The sequence below is a fragment of the Ursus americanus genome, chromosome 2, assembly GCF_024610735.1.
Source record: "Ursus americanus isolate L20-20 chromosome 2, mUrsAme1.1.p, whole genome shotgun sequence".
NCBI lineage: Eukaryota > Metazoa > Chordata > Mammalia > Carnivora > Ursidae > Ursus > Ursus americanus.
Genome location: NC_142128.1, coordinates 17,397,401 through 17,414,778, shown reverse-complemented (window position 1 = coordinate 17,414,778; position 17,378 = coordinate 17,397,401). Strand labels below are relative to the sequence as shown.

Sequence of the window (17,378 nt, the reverse complement as noted above, 5' to 3'; positions counted from 1 at the left end):
ATTAGGCCTTAGCCCTCTGGGGTACCCTCGTTACTGTTCACCGCAACCAGATTGTGCGCTGAGTAATTGCATTTATCGCCACCCCCAAGCGCACGCCCCTCCTCATGTGCAGAATTCACACGGTCCACGCACCAGCCCAGCACTTCAACCCCACTCAACTCTGAGCAACCTCCCACATCACACATCCCCTCCCTCGCACCCAACGCCTACAGCCCAGCTTCACGCGCGATGTCAGCACAACCCGCGCCCACGCAACACCCGCCCACTGCACACGCCTAAGCACAACACGCCTCGCAAACGACACCTGGACGGGCAAATCCAGATGAAAACTAAGAGGCTTAATTCTCCCGGTTGAAAAGAAGGGGTGTGATCCCTCCCCCCCATCCCTGCTTTTGTTTCAGAATTTCTTTCTTGGTCCTTTTCAAATCTATGTAAATCTCTACCGTGGTTAAGCAAGCCTTTGGGAATTCTCACAACTCGGGGACTCCTGGAGCTGGAAGTCCTCTTTTTGAAATGCAAACATCTCGGGAGGTAGCTCCGGATCTCCCGCGTCCTGGGGAAAATAACAGCCTAACTTTGGTGGGGGCCTTGCTGCTAGATACTGAACCACCTCTGGTCAGAAGTGAGAAGCTTCTTTCTCCCCCGGATTAAAGCCAATGGCCAGGATAAAGTTAGGATGAACTGCGCGGGACAAAAGGTGTTGCTAAATCCTTTTACTGGAGGTCTAGTTGTTGTTTATCTTGGAAAGAAGACGTGGGTTTTGAAATTTTATCCTGAAAACAGGGTGAGGGGTTGTACCTGCTTGGCTACCTGAACAATTGCTTGTGTGAAACTGAAGGGAAAAAATCCACATTCAAAATGAGGTTGGGGGACACCTGGCTAGCTCAATGAGAGCGTGTGACTCTTGATTTCAGTGTCCTGAGTTCAAGACCCACGTTGGAGGTGGACCTTGATGTGGGGGCCAGAAGTAGGTGGTCAAGGAAGAATTCTTGAGATGTTTTCAGTGCAGAAAGGTGCTTTTATTGTAGCACAGGGACAAGACCTGTGGGCAGAAAGAGCTGCCCGTGTGCAGTATGAAGCTGGTGGATATATGCTTAGTGCTCAACGGAGAGGGGACATGCAGGGAAGAGTAGATTATAAATGCCTTCTTCAAATTTTTTTTTAAAGATTTTATTTAGTTATTTTAGAGAGAGGAAGGGAGAGTGCACGGGGCAGGGGGAGGGACAGAGGGAGACGGAGAGAATCTCAAGTCGACCCCTTGCTGAGCACAGAGCCACTCGGCACCCACTCAGGGCTCAATCCCAGGACCCTGAAACCATGACCCGAGGGGTAATCAAGAGTCAGACACTCAACACTGAGCCACCCAGGTGCCCCTGTTCCTCAAATTTCCACTTGTAAAACTACCTTCAAAAGATTTCTCTGGTGCTTATCATTCAGTTAGATATTAACTATTGGTGACATGTACAGACAATCATGAGACCCTTGAAGAATGTAGTAGCCATTAAAAAAAAAAAAAAAAAAGGATGTAGCAGCCAGCATGTATTTGATCCTTGTTGGAACTACGCAAGGCTTTAGATCAGCCTTCTGGGCTAAAGATGAGCATTTCACTGCTTCTATCCCTCACCAGAGCTTACTTAAAAAAAAAAAAAAAAAAAAAGTTGGGACGCCAGAAAGGGGAGCTCTTATTGTCCTATCACTCTTGCAGCCCTTTCCAGAACCAACAAGAAACTTAGCTTTTTTTTTTTTTTTAAAGATTTTATTTATTTAACAGAGAGACAGCCGGTGAGAGAGGGAACACAAAGGGGAAGTGGGAGAGGAAGAAGCAGGCTCCCAGCGGGGCAGGGAACCCAATGCGGGGCTCAATCCCAGAACACTGGGATCACGCCCTGAGCCGAAGGCAGACACTTAACGAACGACTAAGCCACCCAGGCGCCCCAAAACTTAGCTTATTAAAAGAGAGAGAGGGGGGCGCTTGGGTGGTGCAGTTGTTAAGCTTCTGCCTTCAGCTCAGGGAGTGATCCCAGAGTTCTGGGATCGAGCCCCACATCAGGCTCCTCCACTAGGAGCCTGCTTCTTCCTCTCCCACTCCCCCTGCTTGTGTTCCCTCTCTCGCTGGCTGTATGTCAAATTAATAAATAAAATCTTTAAAAAAATAAAAGAGAGAGAGAGAGACTTAGCTTGTACTTGCAAGAGGAAAATCCTACAAGGAGATTTTCCCTTTACCCAGCAACAGCCCAGCCAATGTGAAACCATCACAACTCAGCCAATGAGAAGTCAGGGTGCTTGGAACTCCCAGTTCTCTCCAATGGACTCTTTGTTTATAAGAGCACCCCCCTCCCCAACTTTCCCTTTTCCACTATAAAAGAGCAGTTCCTCTCCAGCCTTTCCTGTGATTTTATGAGTTTGCATGTCCTGGATAGCAGTTCTCTGCTATTCCTGAATAAACCTATTTTTGCTGGAAAAATAACTGACAATATTAGTTGTTGGTTTTTTGGTTTTTTTGTTTTTTGTTTTTTTGAGAGAGAAAGAGAGTGAGTGCATAGGTGAGCGGGGAGGGAGGGGCAGAGAGAGGGAGAGAGAGAATCTTAAGCAGGCTCCACACCCAGTGCAGAACCCAAAGCAGGCGGATCTCAGGGCCCTGCACCACCATGAGCTGAAATCAAGAGTTGGATATTCAACCCACTGAGCCACCCACGCGCCCCATGACAGTGTTATCTTAATGCCTGTAATGTGCATCACATTCTGGTTTAATGCTTTCAATAATAAAAACTTTCTGTGGGGATGCTCGGGTGGCTGAGTCGGTTAAGCATCTGCCTTCAGCTCAGGTCATGATCCCACGGTCCTGGAATCGATTCCCACATCTGGCTCCTTGCTCAGCAGGGCAGCCTGCCTCTCCCTCTCCCTCTGCCTGCCTCTCCCCCTGCTTGTGCTCTCACGCTCTCATTCTCTCTCTCTGGCAAATAAATAAATAAAATCTTTTTTAAAAAAATTGTTTTTGTGTCTCTGCTACCTTGGTGGAGGTTTTCAGCGTTGGAAGAAGATTTTGTCTTTTCTTTGCGTTTCCCAACACACCCACCAACCACGCTGTGCACCTGAGAAGCTACGTACCCTCCCTACATCCACGTTATTTGCAACTCCGGCTCTTCGCTCAACGTGGCACAGAATTGCAGACGGAGCCCCCGGCCCAGAAGGTGCACAACTCCAGCAGGCGGTGCTGTTTACCAGGGGACAAAGGCACCCCAGGCTCCGGCAGAGGGAACTCCAAGGACATCCCGGTCCCAGGAAACCGTCAGCCACTCTCTGTTGCCAGGCTGAGAGCAGAGAGATTGCGCCAAAAACCCTTCTGCCAGCCTTGGACCCCACCTGGAGGCCACTGCCAACTAGGGAGGCAGGGACTGGCTCTGAGGACCTGGAATGTCCCTCAAGCCTCCTGCTTCTCGAACCTTGCTCGAGAGCTAGAAGTGGTCCAGCCCCTGCCGAAAAATCAGGTCATGTGGGTGAGGAGAAGCTTTGGAGTGTGACTTCCTCCTGGACAAGTCTCTGCACTGGAGGGAGCCCCAATCCACATGATCTTGGTGCCCCCTGGCTCCTGGCACACCCCCTGGCTCCTGGCTGGTCCTCAGTAAATGCCACATCATAATAATGGCTACTGTTCGAGTGCTTTCTATGGCAGTGTCATGAGCTTTCCATCTCACTCAAGACTCGTTAAGGTAGGTATAATTATTATCCTATTTTACAGATGTCTGTCTGCCGCACAGAGAGCTTGAGGCACTCAGCTAGAGAGGGCTGAGCTGGGATCCAAACCCATATAGTCGATCCCAGACCACTGGGCGGGAGCTGGCACACCTCTGCTTCTCAACTTCCCCCTGAGACTTCACCGGGTGGCCCAGGAGGGGCTCCATCCTCTGCACTCTGCCTCTCAGGGCTTTCCGAGTCGGTCCTTCCCTCCTCCTGGAGCTCCTGATCTGTGCCTCTGCCTGGCTGGGTACCAGGGGCACAGAGAAGACCCCGACATGGATTCACCCCCAAGAAGGCGGGATGTTTTCACCCAGAGTCACATGCTCAGATGCTTCAGGCACAGGCAGAAAAGCTAAACGGAATGAAGCAAGTGGGTGACAGGTAATAGGGAATGGTGGGGATTGTGGCAATATGGAGGGCTTATTCTGGCTGAAGGGTAAGGTGCGGGTTTGAATGCTGAGCTAAATCTGGATTTCTTATTAATTTGTTTTTCTTTGCCACAGGGACTGTGTCCAAAATGCAAGCCCAAGGTAATGCTGGAGGTTCATATCCCACCTCCCAAATTCCAAACATACACTATGCAAGATATAGTAGGTATTGTTTTCTTCTTCTTCTTCTTTTTTAAGATTTTATTTATTTATTTGACAGAGAGAGAGAGTGAGAGAGCAAAGCAGGGGGAGCAGGGAGAGGGAGAGGGAGAAGTAGAGAAGCAGACTCCCCATTGAGTAGGGAGCCTGACACAGGGCTCAATTCCAGGACCCTGAGATCATGACCTGCGCTGAAGGTAGATACCCGACTGAGCCACCCAGGCTCCCCTCTTCTTGTTTTTTCTTTTTTTTAAAGATTTTATTTATGGGGCACCTGGGTGGGGCTCAGTCAGTTAAGCATCTGTCTTTGGCTCAGGTCATGATCCCAGGGTCCTGGGATCGAGCCCCACATCAGCCTCCTTGCTCAGCGGGGAGTCTGCTTCTCCCTCTGCCTGCAGCTCCCCCTGCTTGTGCAGTCTCAATCTCTCTCTCTCTCTTCCAGCTCTGTGTTAAATAAATAAATAAATAAAATCTTTAAAAATAAATAAATAAAGATTTTATTTATTTGAGAGAGAGAGAGCAAGTGAGCGAGAGGGAGCACAAGCCGAGGGGAGGGACAGAGGTAGAAGGAGAAGCAGGCTCCCTAAAGTAATCCGTACCCGCAACATGGAGCTTAAACTTACTACCCTGAGATTAAGAGTCACATGCTCTACCGACTGAGCCAGTCAGGCACCCCTTCTTTTTCTTCCTTTTAAAACAGATACCTGAGGGATGCCTGGGTGGCTCAGTCAATTTAGTGTCTGCCTTTGGCTCAGGTCATGATCTCAGGGTCCTGGGATCGAGCCCTGTGTCAAGCTCTCTGCTCGGCGGGAAGCCTGCTTCTCCCTCTTTTTCTGCTGCTCCCCCTGCTTGTGCTCTTTTGCTCTCTCTGTCAAATAAATAAATAAATCTTAAAATAAAATAAAATAAAATAAAATAAAATAAAATAAAATAAAATACCTGAGCTCCAAAGCAAGACAGAACCTTCCTAGTGCTAGAAATAAAGAAGGAAATCAAAGCCACAGCAGTGAGAGTGGCTGAAGTCAAGCAGTCCCCAGGGATGCTGGGATCCCGAGGACTGGGGTTCTAATCCCCACATAGGGACAGAGGTCAAGCTGAGGCCCCAGGAACAGCACAGAACTGAAACTCCGCGCCCTGCACAAAGCTAGGAGCTGAGAATGGGCTGTCTGTTCTGGGCGCAGAAGACAGAGAAAAAAAATCCATCCACAGGCCCTGGGATGCCGTAGAGAAGGAAGCCACCCAACAGGGAGGGGGCGGGAAAAGTCACTGCAGGAAAGCAGAGCCCCAAGGTTCACCAAAGTACGGGCTTGGATTCTGACCAAATCTCTGGTAGGAACACCTGCTCTGAGAAACTCATGAATAAAATGGTCAGAAACCTGTGTTGCCTGTAAGAATGTGGTAGAAACCAAAGCAAGCTGGCCCCCCGGGGATGGCAGTGGGGCCCAGGGGACTCAGGGGACTCCTGCAGGCAGGAGAAACACGAAGAGGTCAAAAAAACCTTCCATGGTGACACCATCATGGGAAAAGCCAACCCGTTGTACAGATGATAGTAACCACACCATGCTCCCTCCCTAATGCTGTTTTATAACTGGGGGAGCTGAGGGTCACTGAGCTTAAGCAAGTGACCTAAGGTCAGTTAGCAATCGAAGTCTTTAATCTCTGTGACTCAGTCTTCTCAGCTGTAAAATGAGAATAATTTTAGCGTCCCTCCCTCATTAGGATTGTTGCAAAGATAAAATGAGATGGGCCCCGGAAAGTACTTAATAGAACAATGCCTGGCACATAATAATAGCGTTAATACAGAGAAAGTAAGTTTTAAAGGTTCAGAGATAGGGGCGCCTGGGTAGCGCAGTCGTTAAGCATCTGCCTTCGGCTCAGGGCTTGATCCTGGCATTCCAGGATCGAGTCCCACATCGGGCTCCTCGGCTGGGAGCCTGCTTCTTCCTCTCCCTCTCCCCTGCTGTGTTCCCTCTCTCGCTGGCTGTCTCTCTGTCACATAAATAAATGAAATCTTTAAAAAAAATAAAGGTTCAGAGATAAAGAAGGAATAGGGACATTATGAGGAAAGAATTGGTGCATTAGGAAGAGGAATTCTGGAGGGGCGCCTGGGCGGCTCAGTCGGTTAGGTGTCGACCCTTGGTTTCAGCTCAGGTCATGATCTCAGGGTGGTGAGATGGAGCTGGGCATTGGGCTCCATGGGAGGGGAGTCTGCTTGTCTCTCTGCCCCAACTCCCCACCCCCGCTCATGCTCTCCCTGTGCCTCAAATAAATAAGTAAATCTTTAAAAAAAAAAAAAAGGAGTTTATCAGAGAGGAGGCACACTGGCTCTAACTGCAGTCAGATTTCTGGATTCACACCCAGCCCTGTGCAGCGCCGGTCAGGGGACCTTAGACATGTCACTCGGCCTCTCTGACATTCATTTTCCCATCTACAGAATTGCAACCAGGGAGAGAGTCAAGTCTAAGTATAGGCTCTGGAATTGGACCGTCAGAGTTCGTGCTGACCCCAGCTAGGCGAGCCTTGGCCATGTTCCTTAGCTTCTCTGCCTCAGACTCTCATCTCTGAAATAAAGTGGTTTATGAAGATAAAATGAGCTAATATACATAAACCTATATACATATATGTGTATATACCATATACGTAAAACAGACATAAATACTTAGATACAATCCTGGCACCTAAGTGTCAATGAGCTTGTGAGGTTATTGTAGAGATGAAATGAGTTGACTGGCGTGAGAACGTGGGAGACGGTCCGTAAAGGCTAGTGATGACCACGCCTTCCCGGCCGGCTGCCTCTTCCCGGGGCCCCCACTGCCGCTGAAGGAACGATCACTGAACGATGGGGTGGTGGCAACGGCAGGCAAGTGAGGGAGATGGGTGCAGGCCAAGTCACTGGAGGGAAAAGGCCCCTTTGTACCCAGGATGCAGCTCTCCCTCCTCTGCTGGATTTGAGAGGAGGACGGGAGTGCAGCATCCTCACCTTCCCCTCCCCTCCCATACAAGGCTATTTACATCAAAGGAGGAAGAAGTCATTGAGTTTATTGGAGGAGTGCAAGGGGAGCCAAAGTTTCATTGGTACACACATACACACACACACACACACACACACATACACACATCCACGGTGCTCCAGAGGTCGACGCTGTCTGCTCAGGGTCCCAGATTTCAGAATCAGGTACGGATCTCAGGGGCCTAAGGAGGCCCAGGCTATGGAGAAGAAATGGTGAGGTTCCAGAAGCTCACCCCCTGCATACCCGGCCTTAGGAACCCTTTCCCCTCTGCCTGCCTGGGAACCACTTCCAGCCCTACTCATCTCCCTCTTTCTCCCCCTTCCTTAGGGGGCAGTTCCCGGCTCACCTGAAGGGAATCATCTAGTGCTCCAGGTGCCCATGTGACCCCCTCCTCCCCATGCTGGTTCTGGCCCACTGGGATTATCCATGTCCATGTTCTCATAGGAGTCCGCATCTGATCAGGACCAGGAAGGGTAAGACACAGCTAGGGTCAGAGGTAGACTGGGAGAGGGTGAGCCTCAGAGGACAACAGGGGACAGCGGCAGAAGGACCCACCTTCCTCATGACTGGGTCCAGGCTGGGCCCGGATGGAGCGGAGCTGGGGGGCGGCATACAGGATCCCTCTCATATCCTCATAGGACTGGGAGCCTGCTTGGGCAGGAGAGTTGGAAGCCTAGAGCCACGCTGGGCTTGGGGAAGGGAAGTGCAGCCTAAGACACGGGATATTTGAGGGGCAGAGGAAGGCGGAGGGCTTGACCCATGCTGTACTAGGAGGAAAACGTTAGGGACAGCGTCAGATTCAGGACGCTTGTGAAGGGTTTGGTCAGATGCAGGTTAGCTTATGATCACTGTCAAGAACAGACCTGGCAGAAGTCAAAGTCAGAGTCGTGAGGAGGTTGTAGAGACAACTGGGGTCAAAGCTGTGGTTTGTATGGGGGCTGGGGTGAGGTGGAGGTCAAAATCCAAGCTGGAATCACACTGGTATCAGAGCTGATGTTCAGAGTTAGGGGTGGGGTAAATACTGGGATTAGGATTGGGGTTGAGGTTAGTGTTAGGAATTGATCCAAGGCCAGAATTACAGCTGGGGTCAGAGTCAAGGTCAAGGTTGAGGTTGAGCCTGGAGTCAGAGCCCAGAGCCAGGTCAACCCAATGTGTCCAAGGCAGGACGGGTCCTAGCATTTCTCACCAAGAGAGGTTGCTTCCCTGCTGGGGTCCCAGGCTGACCCATGGGGGCTCAGGAAGTCTAGAGAAGAGAGAGGCAAGTTATTCCTCCTGGCCTCCAGGTCACACATACACACATCCCCACACCCCACATTAATGTCACCGTCCTCACACATACCTACTGTCCTGGTGACTGGCTGGGCCAGCTCTTCATCCTCATTCTCATAAGACTCCGCGGCTGCAGGAAAAAAGAGAACTCCAGGGACGGGTCCTGTCCTTTAGGGGCTCCACAGCCGTCCGGGTCCTCTTAAGCCTCTGAGGCCCCACAAGGCCCCCAAATTACCGCTGGAGAAGGAGTCTTCATCCTCAGGACCCAAGGCCCCATCCTCGGGGTTCTCATAGCCGCTGCCATCTGGTGGAGAAGGAGGGGGGTCCAGCGAGGGCCCACAGCCCGCCGCTGGGAAGGCGGGGGAGCCTAGGGGGGGCGCAGTCTTACCCTGGGAGAGTTGGTCCTGCCCACGGTTGGAGTCATTCTCGTAGAACTCGGAGCCTTCCTCACTGTCCGGCTCCTCATAGGCCTCCCCTTCCTCTTCTTCTGGGCCTGGGGTTTGGGGATGCGAGTGGGAACCGAGTCACAGCCCCCTTCCTCCAGGCCCCAGTCCAGTATTCCTGCCGCAGACCGCTCCAACACCCCTCACATGAGGACACCCCCCCCCCAAGGCTCCCTCAAATCACCTGCCGGCGGCGGGCTCCGGGACCCCGAGGCTCCAGCCTCCGGGACGTCGCTGCGCGGGCTTCCGTAAGACTGGACGGCGGCCCCCAGGCCTGCAGCCCACCTCAGGGCGCGTCCTGGGGGGAGCAGCGTTTTAGCGGGAGAGAAGAGATGCGGGCGATCAAGGCTAAGGGTCTGCGAGGTTGGGCAGGGACAGGAAGCTCCCGGCTCCGCGGGGGCCTTCGCGGCTGGGCCCCAGGCCCTGAGCCTAGGTGGCAAGATCTACGCCTGGGGGCGCGGCCTCAGTTTCGGGGGAGGTGCGGCTCTCGGAACTGGACTTCAGGTCCCGCGTCCTGGGGGCGGGGCCATGAGCTCTGGGGGCGGGCCCTGTGTCTAGGGGCGGGGCTAGAATCTGAGAGGGGCTCCGCCCTCTAGGGCGGGCTCTTTTTTTCTGAAGGCGGAGCTCCCGAGCTGGGGGAGGCTGGGCGCTGCTGGGATTGGAGTGACGCGAAAAGGGGTGGGGCTCTAGCTCGGAGTCCAAGAGCGGGCGGTGCCTCCTACCGGTGCCGGAGGTGGGCGTGGGAAGGGAGAGCACGTTCCCGTACTGATTCTGGGCCCCGCTGCCCGGGGGAGGCGTCACTTTGAAGAACCTGGCGGAGGAAGGGGAGTTGCACTGTGAGGCCTGGCCCTCAGAGGATAAAACGTAGTCACGTGTATTTAGCTCCTCTGTTCCGCCGCAGCCTACAGAGGGGTCTGGAATTACTCCAAGGAGGTCTTCACAGGGGGAGGTAGCTTTGGAGCTGGGCTTTGAAGTTTGTGCAGTATTTCAACGGTAGAGGTGGGGAATGACACGCTGAGAAGAGGAAACAGTAAGTGCAAAGCATTGAGCAAAAAGTGCAGGGATGGGAGACTGCGGGGGCGCTCGCGTCATTACCTTCTGGTAGGATCGGTCATTCGCTTTCTTTTCCTCCTGAGGATCAGGGCTGGTGAGAGTTAAGGGGCGTGATCAGAGGAGGCAGGGTGAAGATGGGCGGGGTGCTGGGGAAGTCACTGGGGTCAATGGAGGGGAGGGGACTTCAAAGTCCAAGGGGCCCGGTAAGTTTGGAGGGCGGTTAGAAGAGTGGGGAGCAGGACTGGAGGTCTGTGAAGGAGGTATGGGAGGAGAAAGAGGTGGTTGTCAGACTGGCCGGTGTGGGCGGTCCTGGGGAAGATGGGGTAGCTTGGGCAGACGGGCTGGGGGGCATGACTCACCTCTTCGAAGATGAAGAAAGCTCACCAGGGATCCCAGGCAGAAGATCAGATAAAGTAATGGCACAACAGGGACTTTCCAGCCACCAGTCTCCAGCAGCCAATACCTTACTGCTGGGGAGAAGCAGCCATGAGACAGGGACCCCAGGCTGGCATGTTGCCTCCCAGCCTCAAGACCTCAAAGGACCATAAGTCTGGGAGACACGGACAAGACACAGATCCTCAAAATCACAAGCTACAAGGAGGGCTGGCCTCCCTCCCTCTGAGGTCAGGGACTGTGCCCCAGAGCCTGACCTGGGGCCTGGGGCAGTATCTATGCAACAAACCATGACTATAGTCAGACTCTGTGTTAGGATTCAGGGGAGCATGATGATAAGCTTCCTGCTGCAGTGAGGGCCAATCATGTTCAAAGTGAAGGTCAGAGTCAAGTTCGCAAGGTTAGAGGTAGGAAGCAGCAACGTACTGGAGTGAAGTGTGGAGCGAAAGTTGAGGTTGAGGTTGAGTTTGAGAACTGTGGTTAGGGTAGCAGGGGAGGATTGTATTAAGGGAGACAGAAGGGGCAGAGCTCTGTGACCAGTTTGATGAAAGGGTGAGGAGAAGGAAGGCTACCCAGGTTCCTGGCTTCGGCCCGTGGGCAGGTGGTAGTGGCCTTCGCTGACACAGAGACACCCAAAAGACTATGCTTGGGGAAGACGTCAAGTGTGATTTTGTATATTTTGAGCCTGGGGGGCATCAAATGACAGGAAGTGGCTGGGGGTGAGGTGTATGGAGGCTGGAATCGAGTCACTAATGCATGGTGGCCTAAGGAGCCATGGGAGTAAAGGAGGTCAGACAGGAAGAGAGTGTAGACAAGGACAAGAGAAAGTGCTGTTGGGATAAGACGAGGCCTCAGAGCTCCACAGTGAGGAGTGGGGGAGGGAGGAAGACCCTTCCAAAGCCGATGGGAAGGAGCAACCAGTGGTAGGAGAAGACCCAGAAAAGTAGTGATTTGGAAACAAGGGAGAACAGAGGTGGGGTCAGTGGTCAGTATAGAAGCTGCGGTTCGGGATAAGCCTGGGGGTGCCAAGGTTGGGGGTGCCAAGGTTGACTGGCTCCCGATTCCTCCCAGTAGCCCCCATACAGATGCCCTGCAATTGGGAGAAACTCTACCTGACTGGGCAATGACCTTCAGCTGCATCTCGATGGTCATGTTGCCGTGGTAACAACGATAGATGCCAGCATCTCCAACTGTGGCCTGGGGCAGCAACAGAACAGCCCCTCCCCTGAGGGTGCCCAGGACCCACATCTCTCTGCCTGGGGCATCCTCCCTCAGGTTTAAGCTCAGCAAGGAGATGTTATGCTTCTTGGGGCGCACGTGGGTCCAGGAGATGGGGCCTCTGGCCACGGAGGCAGGGGGCACCTCACAGGGCAGCCAGAATGTGGAGCCACGGGCCACGGTGAGGTCTGGGGCAGGGAGAGCCAAGGCTAGGAGGGTGTAATCCTTGAGGTCTCCTCCCTGCAAACCCTCCAGTTCCCAATAACCATCCCCCATCCCTGGAACCCCCACTTCCTGGCATCTCCCCAGCACCTTACCTTGGTTGAAGGTCTGGTTCAGACTGGCTGGGGCACATTCAGGGTCTATCTCCCAGGTCTCAGGGTGGTCTTTGGCCCACACATACAGCTGGGAGCTTGTGGGGTAACCGGAAGAGGGCTTGGGGCCCTCTGAGGACCTGTTCCCCAGGCCACAGCCTGAGTCGTTTAGGGCCGAAGCATTCCACCGGAACAGCTCCCCTGGGAAGAGACCCAGAACCAGATACGGACACATCCAGGAGAGGCAGAGAGGTACAGAGACCCAGAAAAGCAGAGACAGAGACAAAGACCCAGAGAGAGACAGAGAGAAATGACAACTCAGAGAGAAAAGAGAGTGAAAGACGCAAGAGCTCAGCGTTGAAGTCAGAAGGGACAGGAGTTCTAACGAGCCCCTTGTCCCTCAGCCCCGCCAGCCCCTCCCTCCAAATCCGTTTTAGCTGCCGGACGTCCTCCATCTGTGGTGGGCCTCCCTCTTCTCGTCCACCCCTCCCTGCCCCAGCCCAGACCTCACCACTGCCTTCCACGCTGACTGTCCAGCCAGACTGCCAGGCCTGCTCGGAAGGGGGCCCCAGCTGGCACAGGTAGAAGCCCCCCATCTGGTCAGAGACGTTGAAGACGAACAGCTGGACGCCCAGGGACCCCTTCCGGATGCCCAGGCCTTGGGACCCGTAGCCCAGCTCTGACTGAGACCCCCGAAACCAGGCCTGCTGTTCAAGGGGACCATCTGAGGGACCTTTGAGACATGGCAGCTCAGCTTTGCCTCCCTCTGAGGAGAGAGAGAGAGGGAGAGGAACTCTTCGCCCACTTCATTCCTCACACTGGGTTATTCCCCACCGACCCCACCAGCTGGGAGTGGATGAGCTCTCAGAGTCCTTCCAAGCCCTCCCTGAATTTTATAAATAACAAAATGAAGGCCCAGAGAGGGTAAGCAACTTGGCCAAGGGCACCCAGCCAGACCCAAGTTTCCAGCCCCAACTCTTTCCATCTGTACCCTCTGGACATACCTTTAGCCTCCACCAGCAGTGTTTTCTGGGGCCTGACTCCCTCGGGTGTAAGGAAGAGGAGGAAGAAGAGAAGGAGAGGAGGTGGCATGGCGGCCAGACTCCCCGGGGCACCCAGCTTGGCCGCGCGGGGGATGCTGGGGCAGGCAGGGGCCTGGGGGGCACTGAACCATGAGCGTCTGTGGGGGCGGGCGGGCGGGCAGGCAGTCCCCCGAGGGAGGAAGGGGTGGTCACGCCTCCGGTCCCCTTCTCCATGCACCCCTCCAGACCCACAAAACTTGTCTCCTCCCTGCCACACTTTTATTTTCACCCCGACACTTACCACCGTGTGAAATGACCTTGTTTGTGTGTCTGCTTGTTCACTTTCTGTTCCTCCCACTAGAAGGTAAGCCCCTCGAGGCAGAGCCTTGGTCTTGTTCAACGCCATATGCACGGTGCTCTGGGACAGTGCTTGGGGCATCGCGGGCGCCCAATAAATATTTGTTGAATTGAGTGGCTCCAGTTTTAGGGGCTCCTTCCTTCTTCCCCTCCCTCCAGGCTCTAAACCCATTTCTCTTCGCACACACACCCCATTCATTCATTCCACCCACATTTCTCGGGCCTCCTTCCCACTCTGTACAACCGTCCCGCGTCCTTTGAGATCTGGTGGACTTGACTTTGAATCCACATCCACCACTTGGCTGAATGTCTTCGTCTCTCTAAGCTTTCGTTTCTTTCTCTGTAAACTGGGGATAGTAATAGTGCTATCAAAATCTTGTTTCTGAAGAGCAAACAGGGCAGTATCCATATGGCATTTTTAGCCCAGTGCCCGGCACATAGTAGGCCCTCAGTTAACCAGAGAGAGCATCAGCCAACGTCCTGGAGTGTGAGCCAGGTTGCCCCCAAAGCGCATGCGTGGTGGTCCCCAGCAATGCCTGGGACCAATGACCCTTCGGGTCCCATCTCTTCCCCAGGAAGCCCCTGCTTCAGTTATGGAAGGAACCCATTTAGAAATGGGGAAATTGAGACCCCCAAAGGGCAGGATATTGGCTGCGATCACACAATGAGCTGGTGGTGTGATAAGCCCTAGAACTCAGGGGTCCCGACTCTGAAATCTGTGCTTCTGCCCCCCCTTCCCTCCCCCCACCGCAGTCTCTCCCCTCCTTCCTCCTCCTCTAGCTCTCTCTCCCCGCATGTGTGGGTGTATCTCTGTCTTTCACTCTGCAGTCACTCAGGGAAAGGGTCCAGGGACCCAGGAGACCTGCTCTCGGTAGCCAGTTCCCAGGCCTGGGCTCGCTGGGCTGCTGCTTCCTGTTTGCTTCAGGCAAACCCCAGGGGACCCTCCAGCTGGCAGGGCCCCCACTTCCCTTTGGTGGGTTGGGGTGGCTCGGAGGGGGAGAGTGGGGCATTGGGGAGTGCAGAGAGTGAGGGGGCAGAACCCCGTTTGCCTTTCCACAAAAATCTGTCCAGCCCCCTTTCTTAGCTTTCCAGCGGCCTGGGGCAGATTTCCTCACTAGAGCACACCGGCTCCCCGCTCAGTCCCCACCAGCTGTGGTGGCTTTTTCTCTACCTCAAATAACCCCTCCAAACCATGGCCTCCAGAGGCCTGAGGGAGGCTGCCCAGAACTGCAGTCCCACCCCAACCCTCCAAACAAAGCCTTCAGACTTGCTGCTCTTCCTCCAGGATCCCTCCCTGGCTCTTCGCTCCCCAGGGTCCTTTTCATCCCTCAGGCCTCCATTCAAATGCTACTTCCTCAGAGAGGCCTTTGCTGACCATCCCCCCCCCACTTTTGATTTCACATTCCTGTTTTATTTCCTTCCCAGCATTTGCCCAGTTCCCAAACATGCTTGTTTCTTTGTTAATCTCTCATCTGCTTCCTGCCCCAGAATGGTCACTGGCTCTTCCACAACAGGGATCGTTCCTGTCTTGTTCCCCAGCATCTAGTAGGTGCTCAGTAAGTATGTGTTGTACCAAGTGTGAAAAATTCAACAAGGGAAACTAGGCCAGAAGGGGGAGCACTCACGCAGAACCACTACCTCAATTAGCGGAAGTGTGGTCAACTACAGACCCAACAGAAGACCCCTCCACAGGAAAGAGTCATTCATTCCAGGCCCCGAAGGAAAAGATGTACGTCCGTGCATTGCATCTCCTACAAGAAATCGGACAGCCCTGCAACTCAGCCAAGGAGAAACCATTACCACCCTGAACTCCTGCTTTTCTTCTTCCAAACAACCCCTCCCAACTTCCTCCTCCTTCTCCCTAAAATAACATTCCTCTCCTTTGTTGGTTGGGCTAGCCTATAGTTTTTGCTGTAGCTTGCTTATTCTGAGCTGCTATTCCCAAAATGACCCAGTTATTGCTGGTAAAGTACCTTTTATTTTTAAGGTCCACAAAAGGAAGGAAATTAGGAAGAGCAAAAGAAAACTTTCTCTTCACTTCCCTCTCACGCATTCGGTCGCCAAGGCTAGTCCAATTTTCATCCTAAATATTTCTAGAACCAACTTCCTCTTTTTGGACTCTTCCCTTCCCACCAGAACTACCTCAACAGCCTCTTTTGTGGGCTGTCTTCTGTCTCTTTTGCTTTCTACCTACACTCCCCACAGAAAGAACTTCCTTGGTATCAGTCATATGCTTCTCCTGTTCAACAGTCTTCAAAGGCTTCCAGGGTCTCAGGATAAACTCCAAGCCTGGTAGTTGACTGGAGCCTGATAGTCATCATTTCATCTCCTTCTCAAAAAACTCTGCCTCACACACAGAGAACCTCAGGGCAGTAAGCTACTGAGAGCAGTAAGCTGCTGGGGTTTTATAAGCAGGAGTTAACCTGGCCAGATTGGGTTTTTTTAAGTTTATTTATTTGTTTTAGTGACCTCTACACCCAATGTGGGGGTTGAATTCACAGCCCCGACCCTGAGATCAAGAGTCACTTGCTCCTCTGACTAAGCCAGCCAGGAGCCCCTAACCTGGCCAGGTTTGCATTTTCTAAAACTCCTCCTGGATGCAGTGTGGAGGGGAGATTAAAGGGAGGCAGAGGAAAGTATTCCTTAGTTCATTGGTTTATTCACCAAATGTTTATTTACTATTGTTTTGTTTTTACCGGGCACTGTGGTAGGTGCTGGGGAAATAGCAGGGGACAGGACACCTCATGGAGCTTTGATTCAAGTTTTGGGGACTCGGAAGGGTAAAGGGGAACAGGCAAAAAACAAGTTAATCCATAAACAATTTCAGAGGGCGAGAAGTCATTTAATAGCGGACAAGTGATAGAGGTAGCTAGCGACTTGAGACAGGATAGTCAGGGAAGGCCTCACTGAGGAGTTCGGGAAAAGCTTAGTGTGTTCAAATAAGGTCACATTTAGGGGCGCCTGGGTGGCGCAGTCGTTAAGCGTCTGCCTTCAGCTCAGGGCCTGATCCCAGCGTTCTGGGATCCAGCCCATCAGGCTCCTCTGCTAGGAGCCTGCTTCTTCCTCTCCCACTCCCCCTGCTTGTGTTCCCTCTCTCGCTGGCTGTCTCTGTCAAATAAATAAGTAAAAAATAATAATAATGTCATGTTTAGTTTTGTCAGAAACTGTCATACTTTTTTTTTTAAGTTTATTTACTTAAGTAAGTAATCGCTATACCCAAGGTGGGGCTCAAACTTGGGACCCCAAGATCAAGAGTCACATGCTCTTCCAACTGAGTCAGCCGGGCACCCCGGAAACTATCACACCCTGTCCTAGAGTGGCTATACCATTTACATTTACCATCAGGAATATAAGAGAAATCCAGTTTTTCCACATACCAACCAGCATTTGGTATTATCACTCTTTTTAAATTTTAGCCATCCTGGTAGGTGTGTAATGGTATCTCCTTGTGGTTTTGATTTGCATTTCCCTAATGGCTGATGACGGTGAACATCTTCTCATGCACATATTTGCCATCTGTGACATCAGTGAATTGTCTAGTCCCGTCCTTTGCCTATTTTCAAATCTGATTGAACTAGAAGATTTAAGCTGACATAAGATCTGTTTTGCAAAGAACACTCTAGTTGCTTTGAGAATTAACTGAAGGAGCCAAAAGGCGCCACAGGGGAACAGGAGGCGTTGTGGAAGTTCAGGAGGGAGATGGTGTTACTGCTGGAGAAAAAGAAAAAGGGACACCTTCTAGAGTATTCAGTCCTTTGGGGATAGAGCTTACAGGACTTAAAGGCTGCTGGAATGTACTTCACAGAGGGAGAAACGGGTTTAGAAGAATGGGAATCAAGATTCTGGACTTAAGTTTGAGCTGCCCGTCACCGTCCAAGGGAAGATGCCAGGTTGCCTGTTGGAAAGTTCACAGATAAGGAGACCTTGATTTAGGGCAGGGGCCCAGGGAGGAGAGGAGGGATTTGAGAGGCAC

General features: G+C 52.6%; 1 protein-coding gene across 5 annotated transcripts; it reads right to left on the bottom strand.

The window, feature by feature from the left end:
- Window positions 1-7,344: 7,344 nt before the first annotated feature.
- Window positions 7,345-13,146, bottom strand: CD19 (CD19 molecule). 5 transcript variants are annotated; one of them, XM_087869222.1, is made up of 15 exons: window positions 13,031-13,146; window positions 12,538-12,792; window positions 12,030-12,227; window positions 11,607-11,900; window positions 10,461-10,571; window positions 10,144-10,192; window positions 9,771-9,859; window positions 9,233-9,346; window positions 8,994-9,098; window positions 8,841-8,909; window positions 8,676-8,735; window positions 8,523-8,579; window positions 7,892-7,984; window positions 7,683-7,790; window positions 7,345-7,532 (listed from the first exon to the last, which is right to left on the bottom strand). In XM_087869222.1, the coding sequence occupies exons 1-14, from the start codon at window positions 13,116-13,118 to the stop codon at window positions 7,693-7,695; spliced, it is 1,680 nt and encodes a 559-aa protein (XP_087725348.1). In that variant the 5' UTR covers window positions 13,119-13,146; the 3' UTR covers window positions 7,345-7,532; window positions 7,683-7,692. The 5 variants fall into 5 exon arrangements, 4 of the variants coding, with proteins under 4 accessions (XP_087725348.1, XP_045641840.1, XP_087725355.1 ...); XM_045785884.2 differs by having other exon boundaries at window positions 10,461-10,568; XM_087869229.1 differs by lacking the exon at window positions 8,841-8,909.
- Between the last annotated feature and the right edge of the window lie 4,232 nt (window positions 13,147-17,378).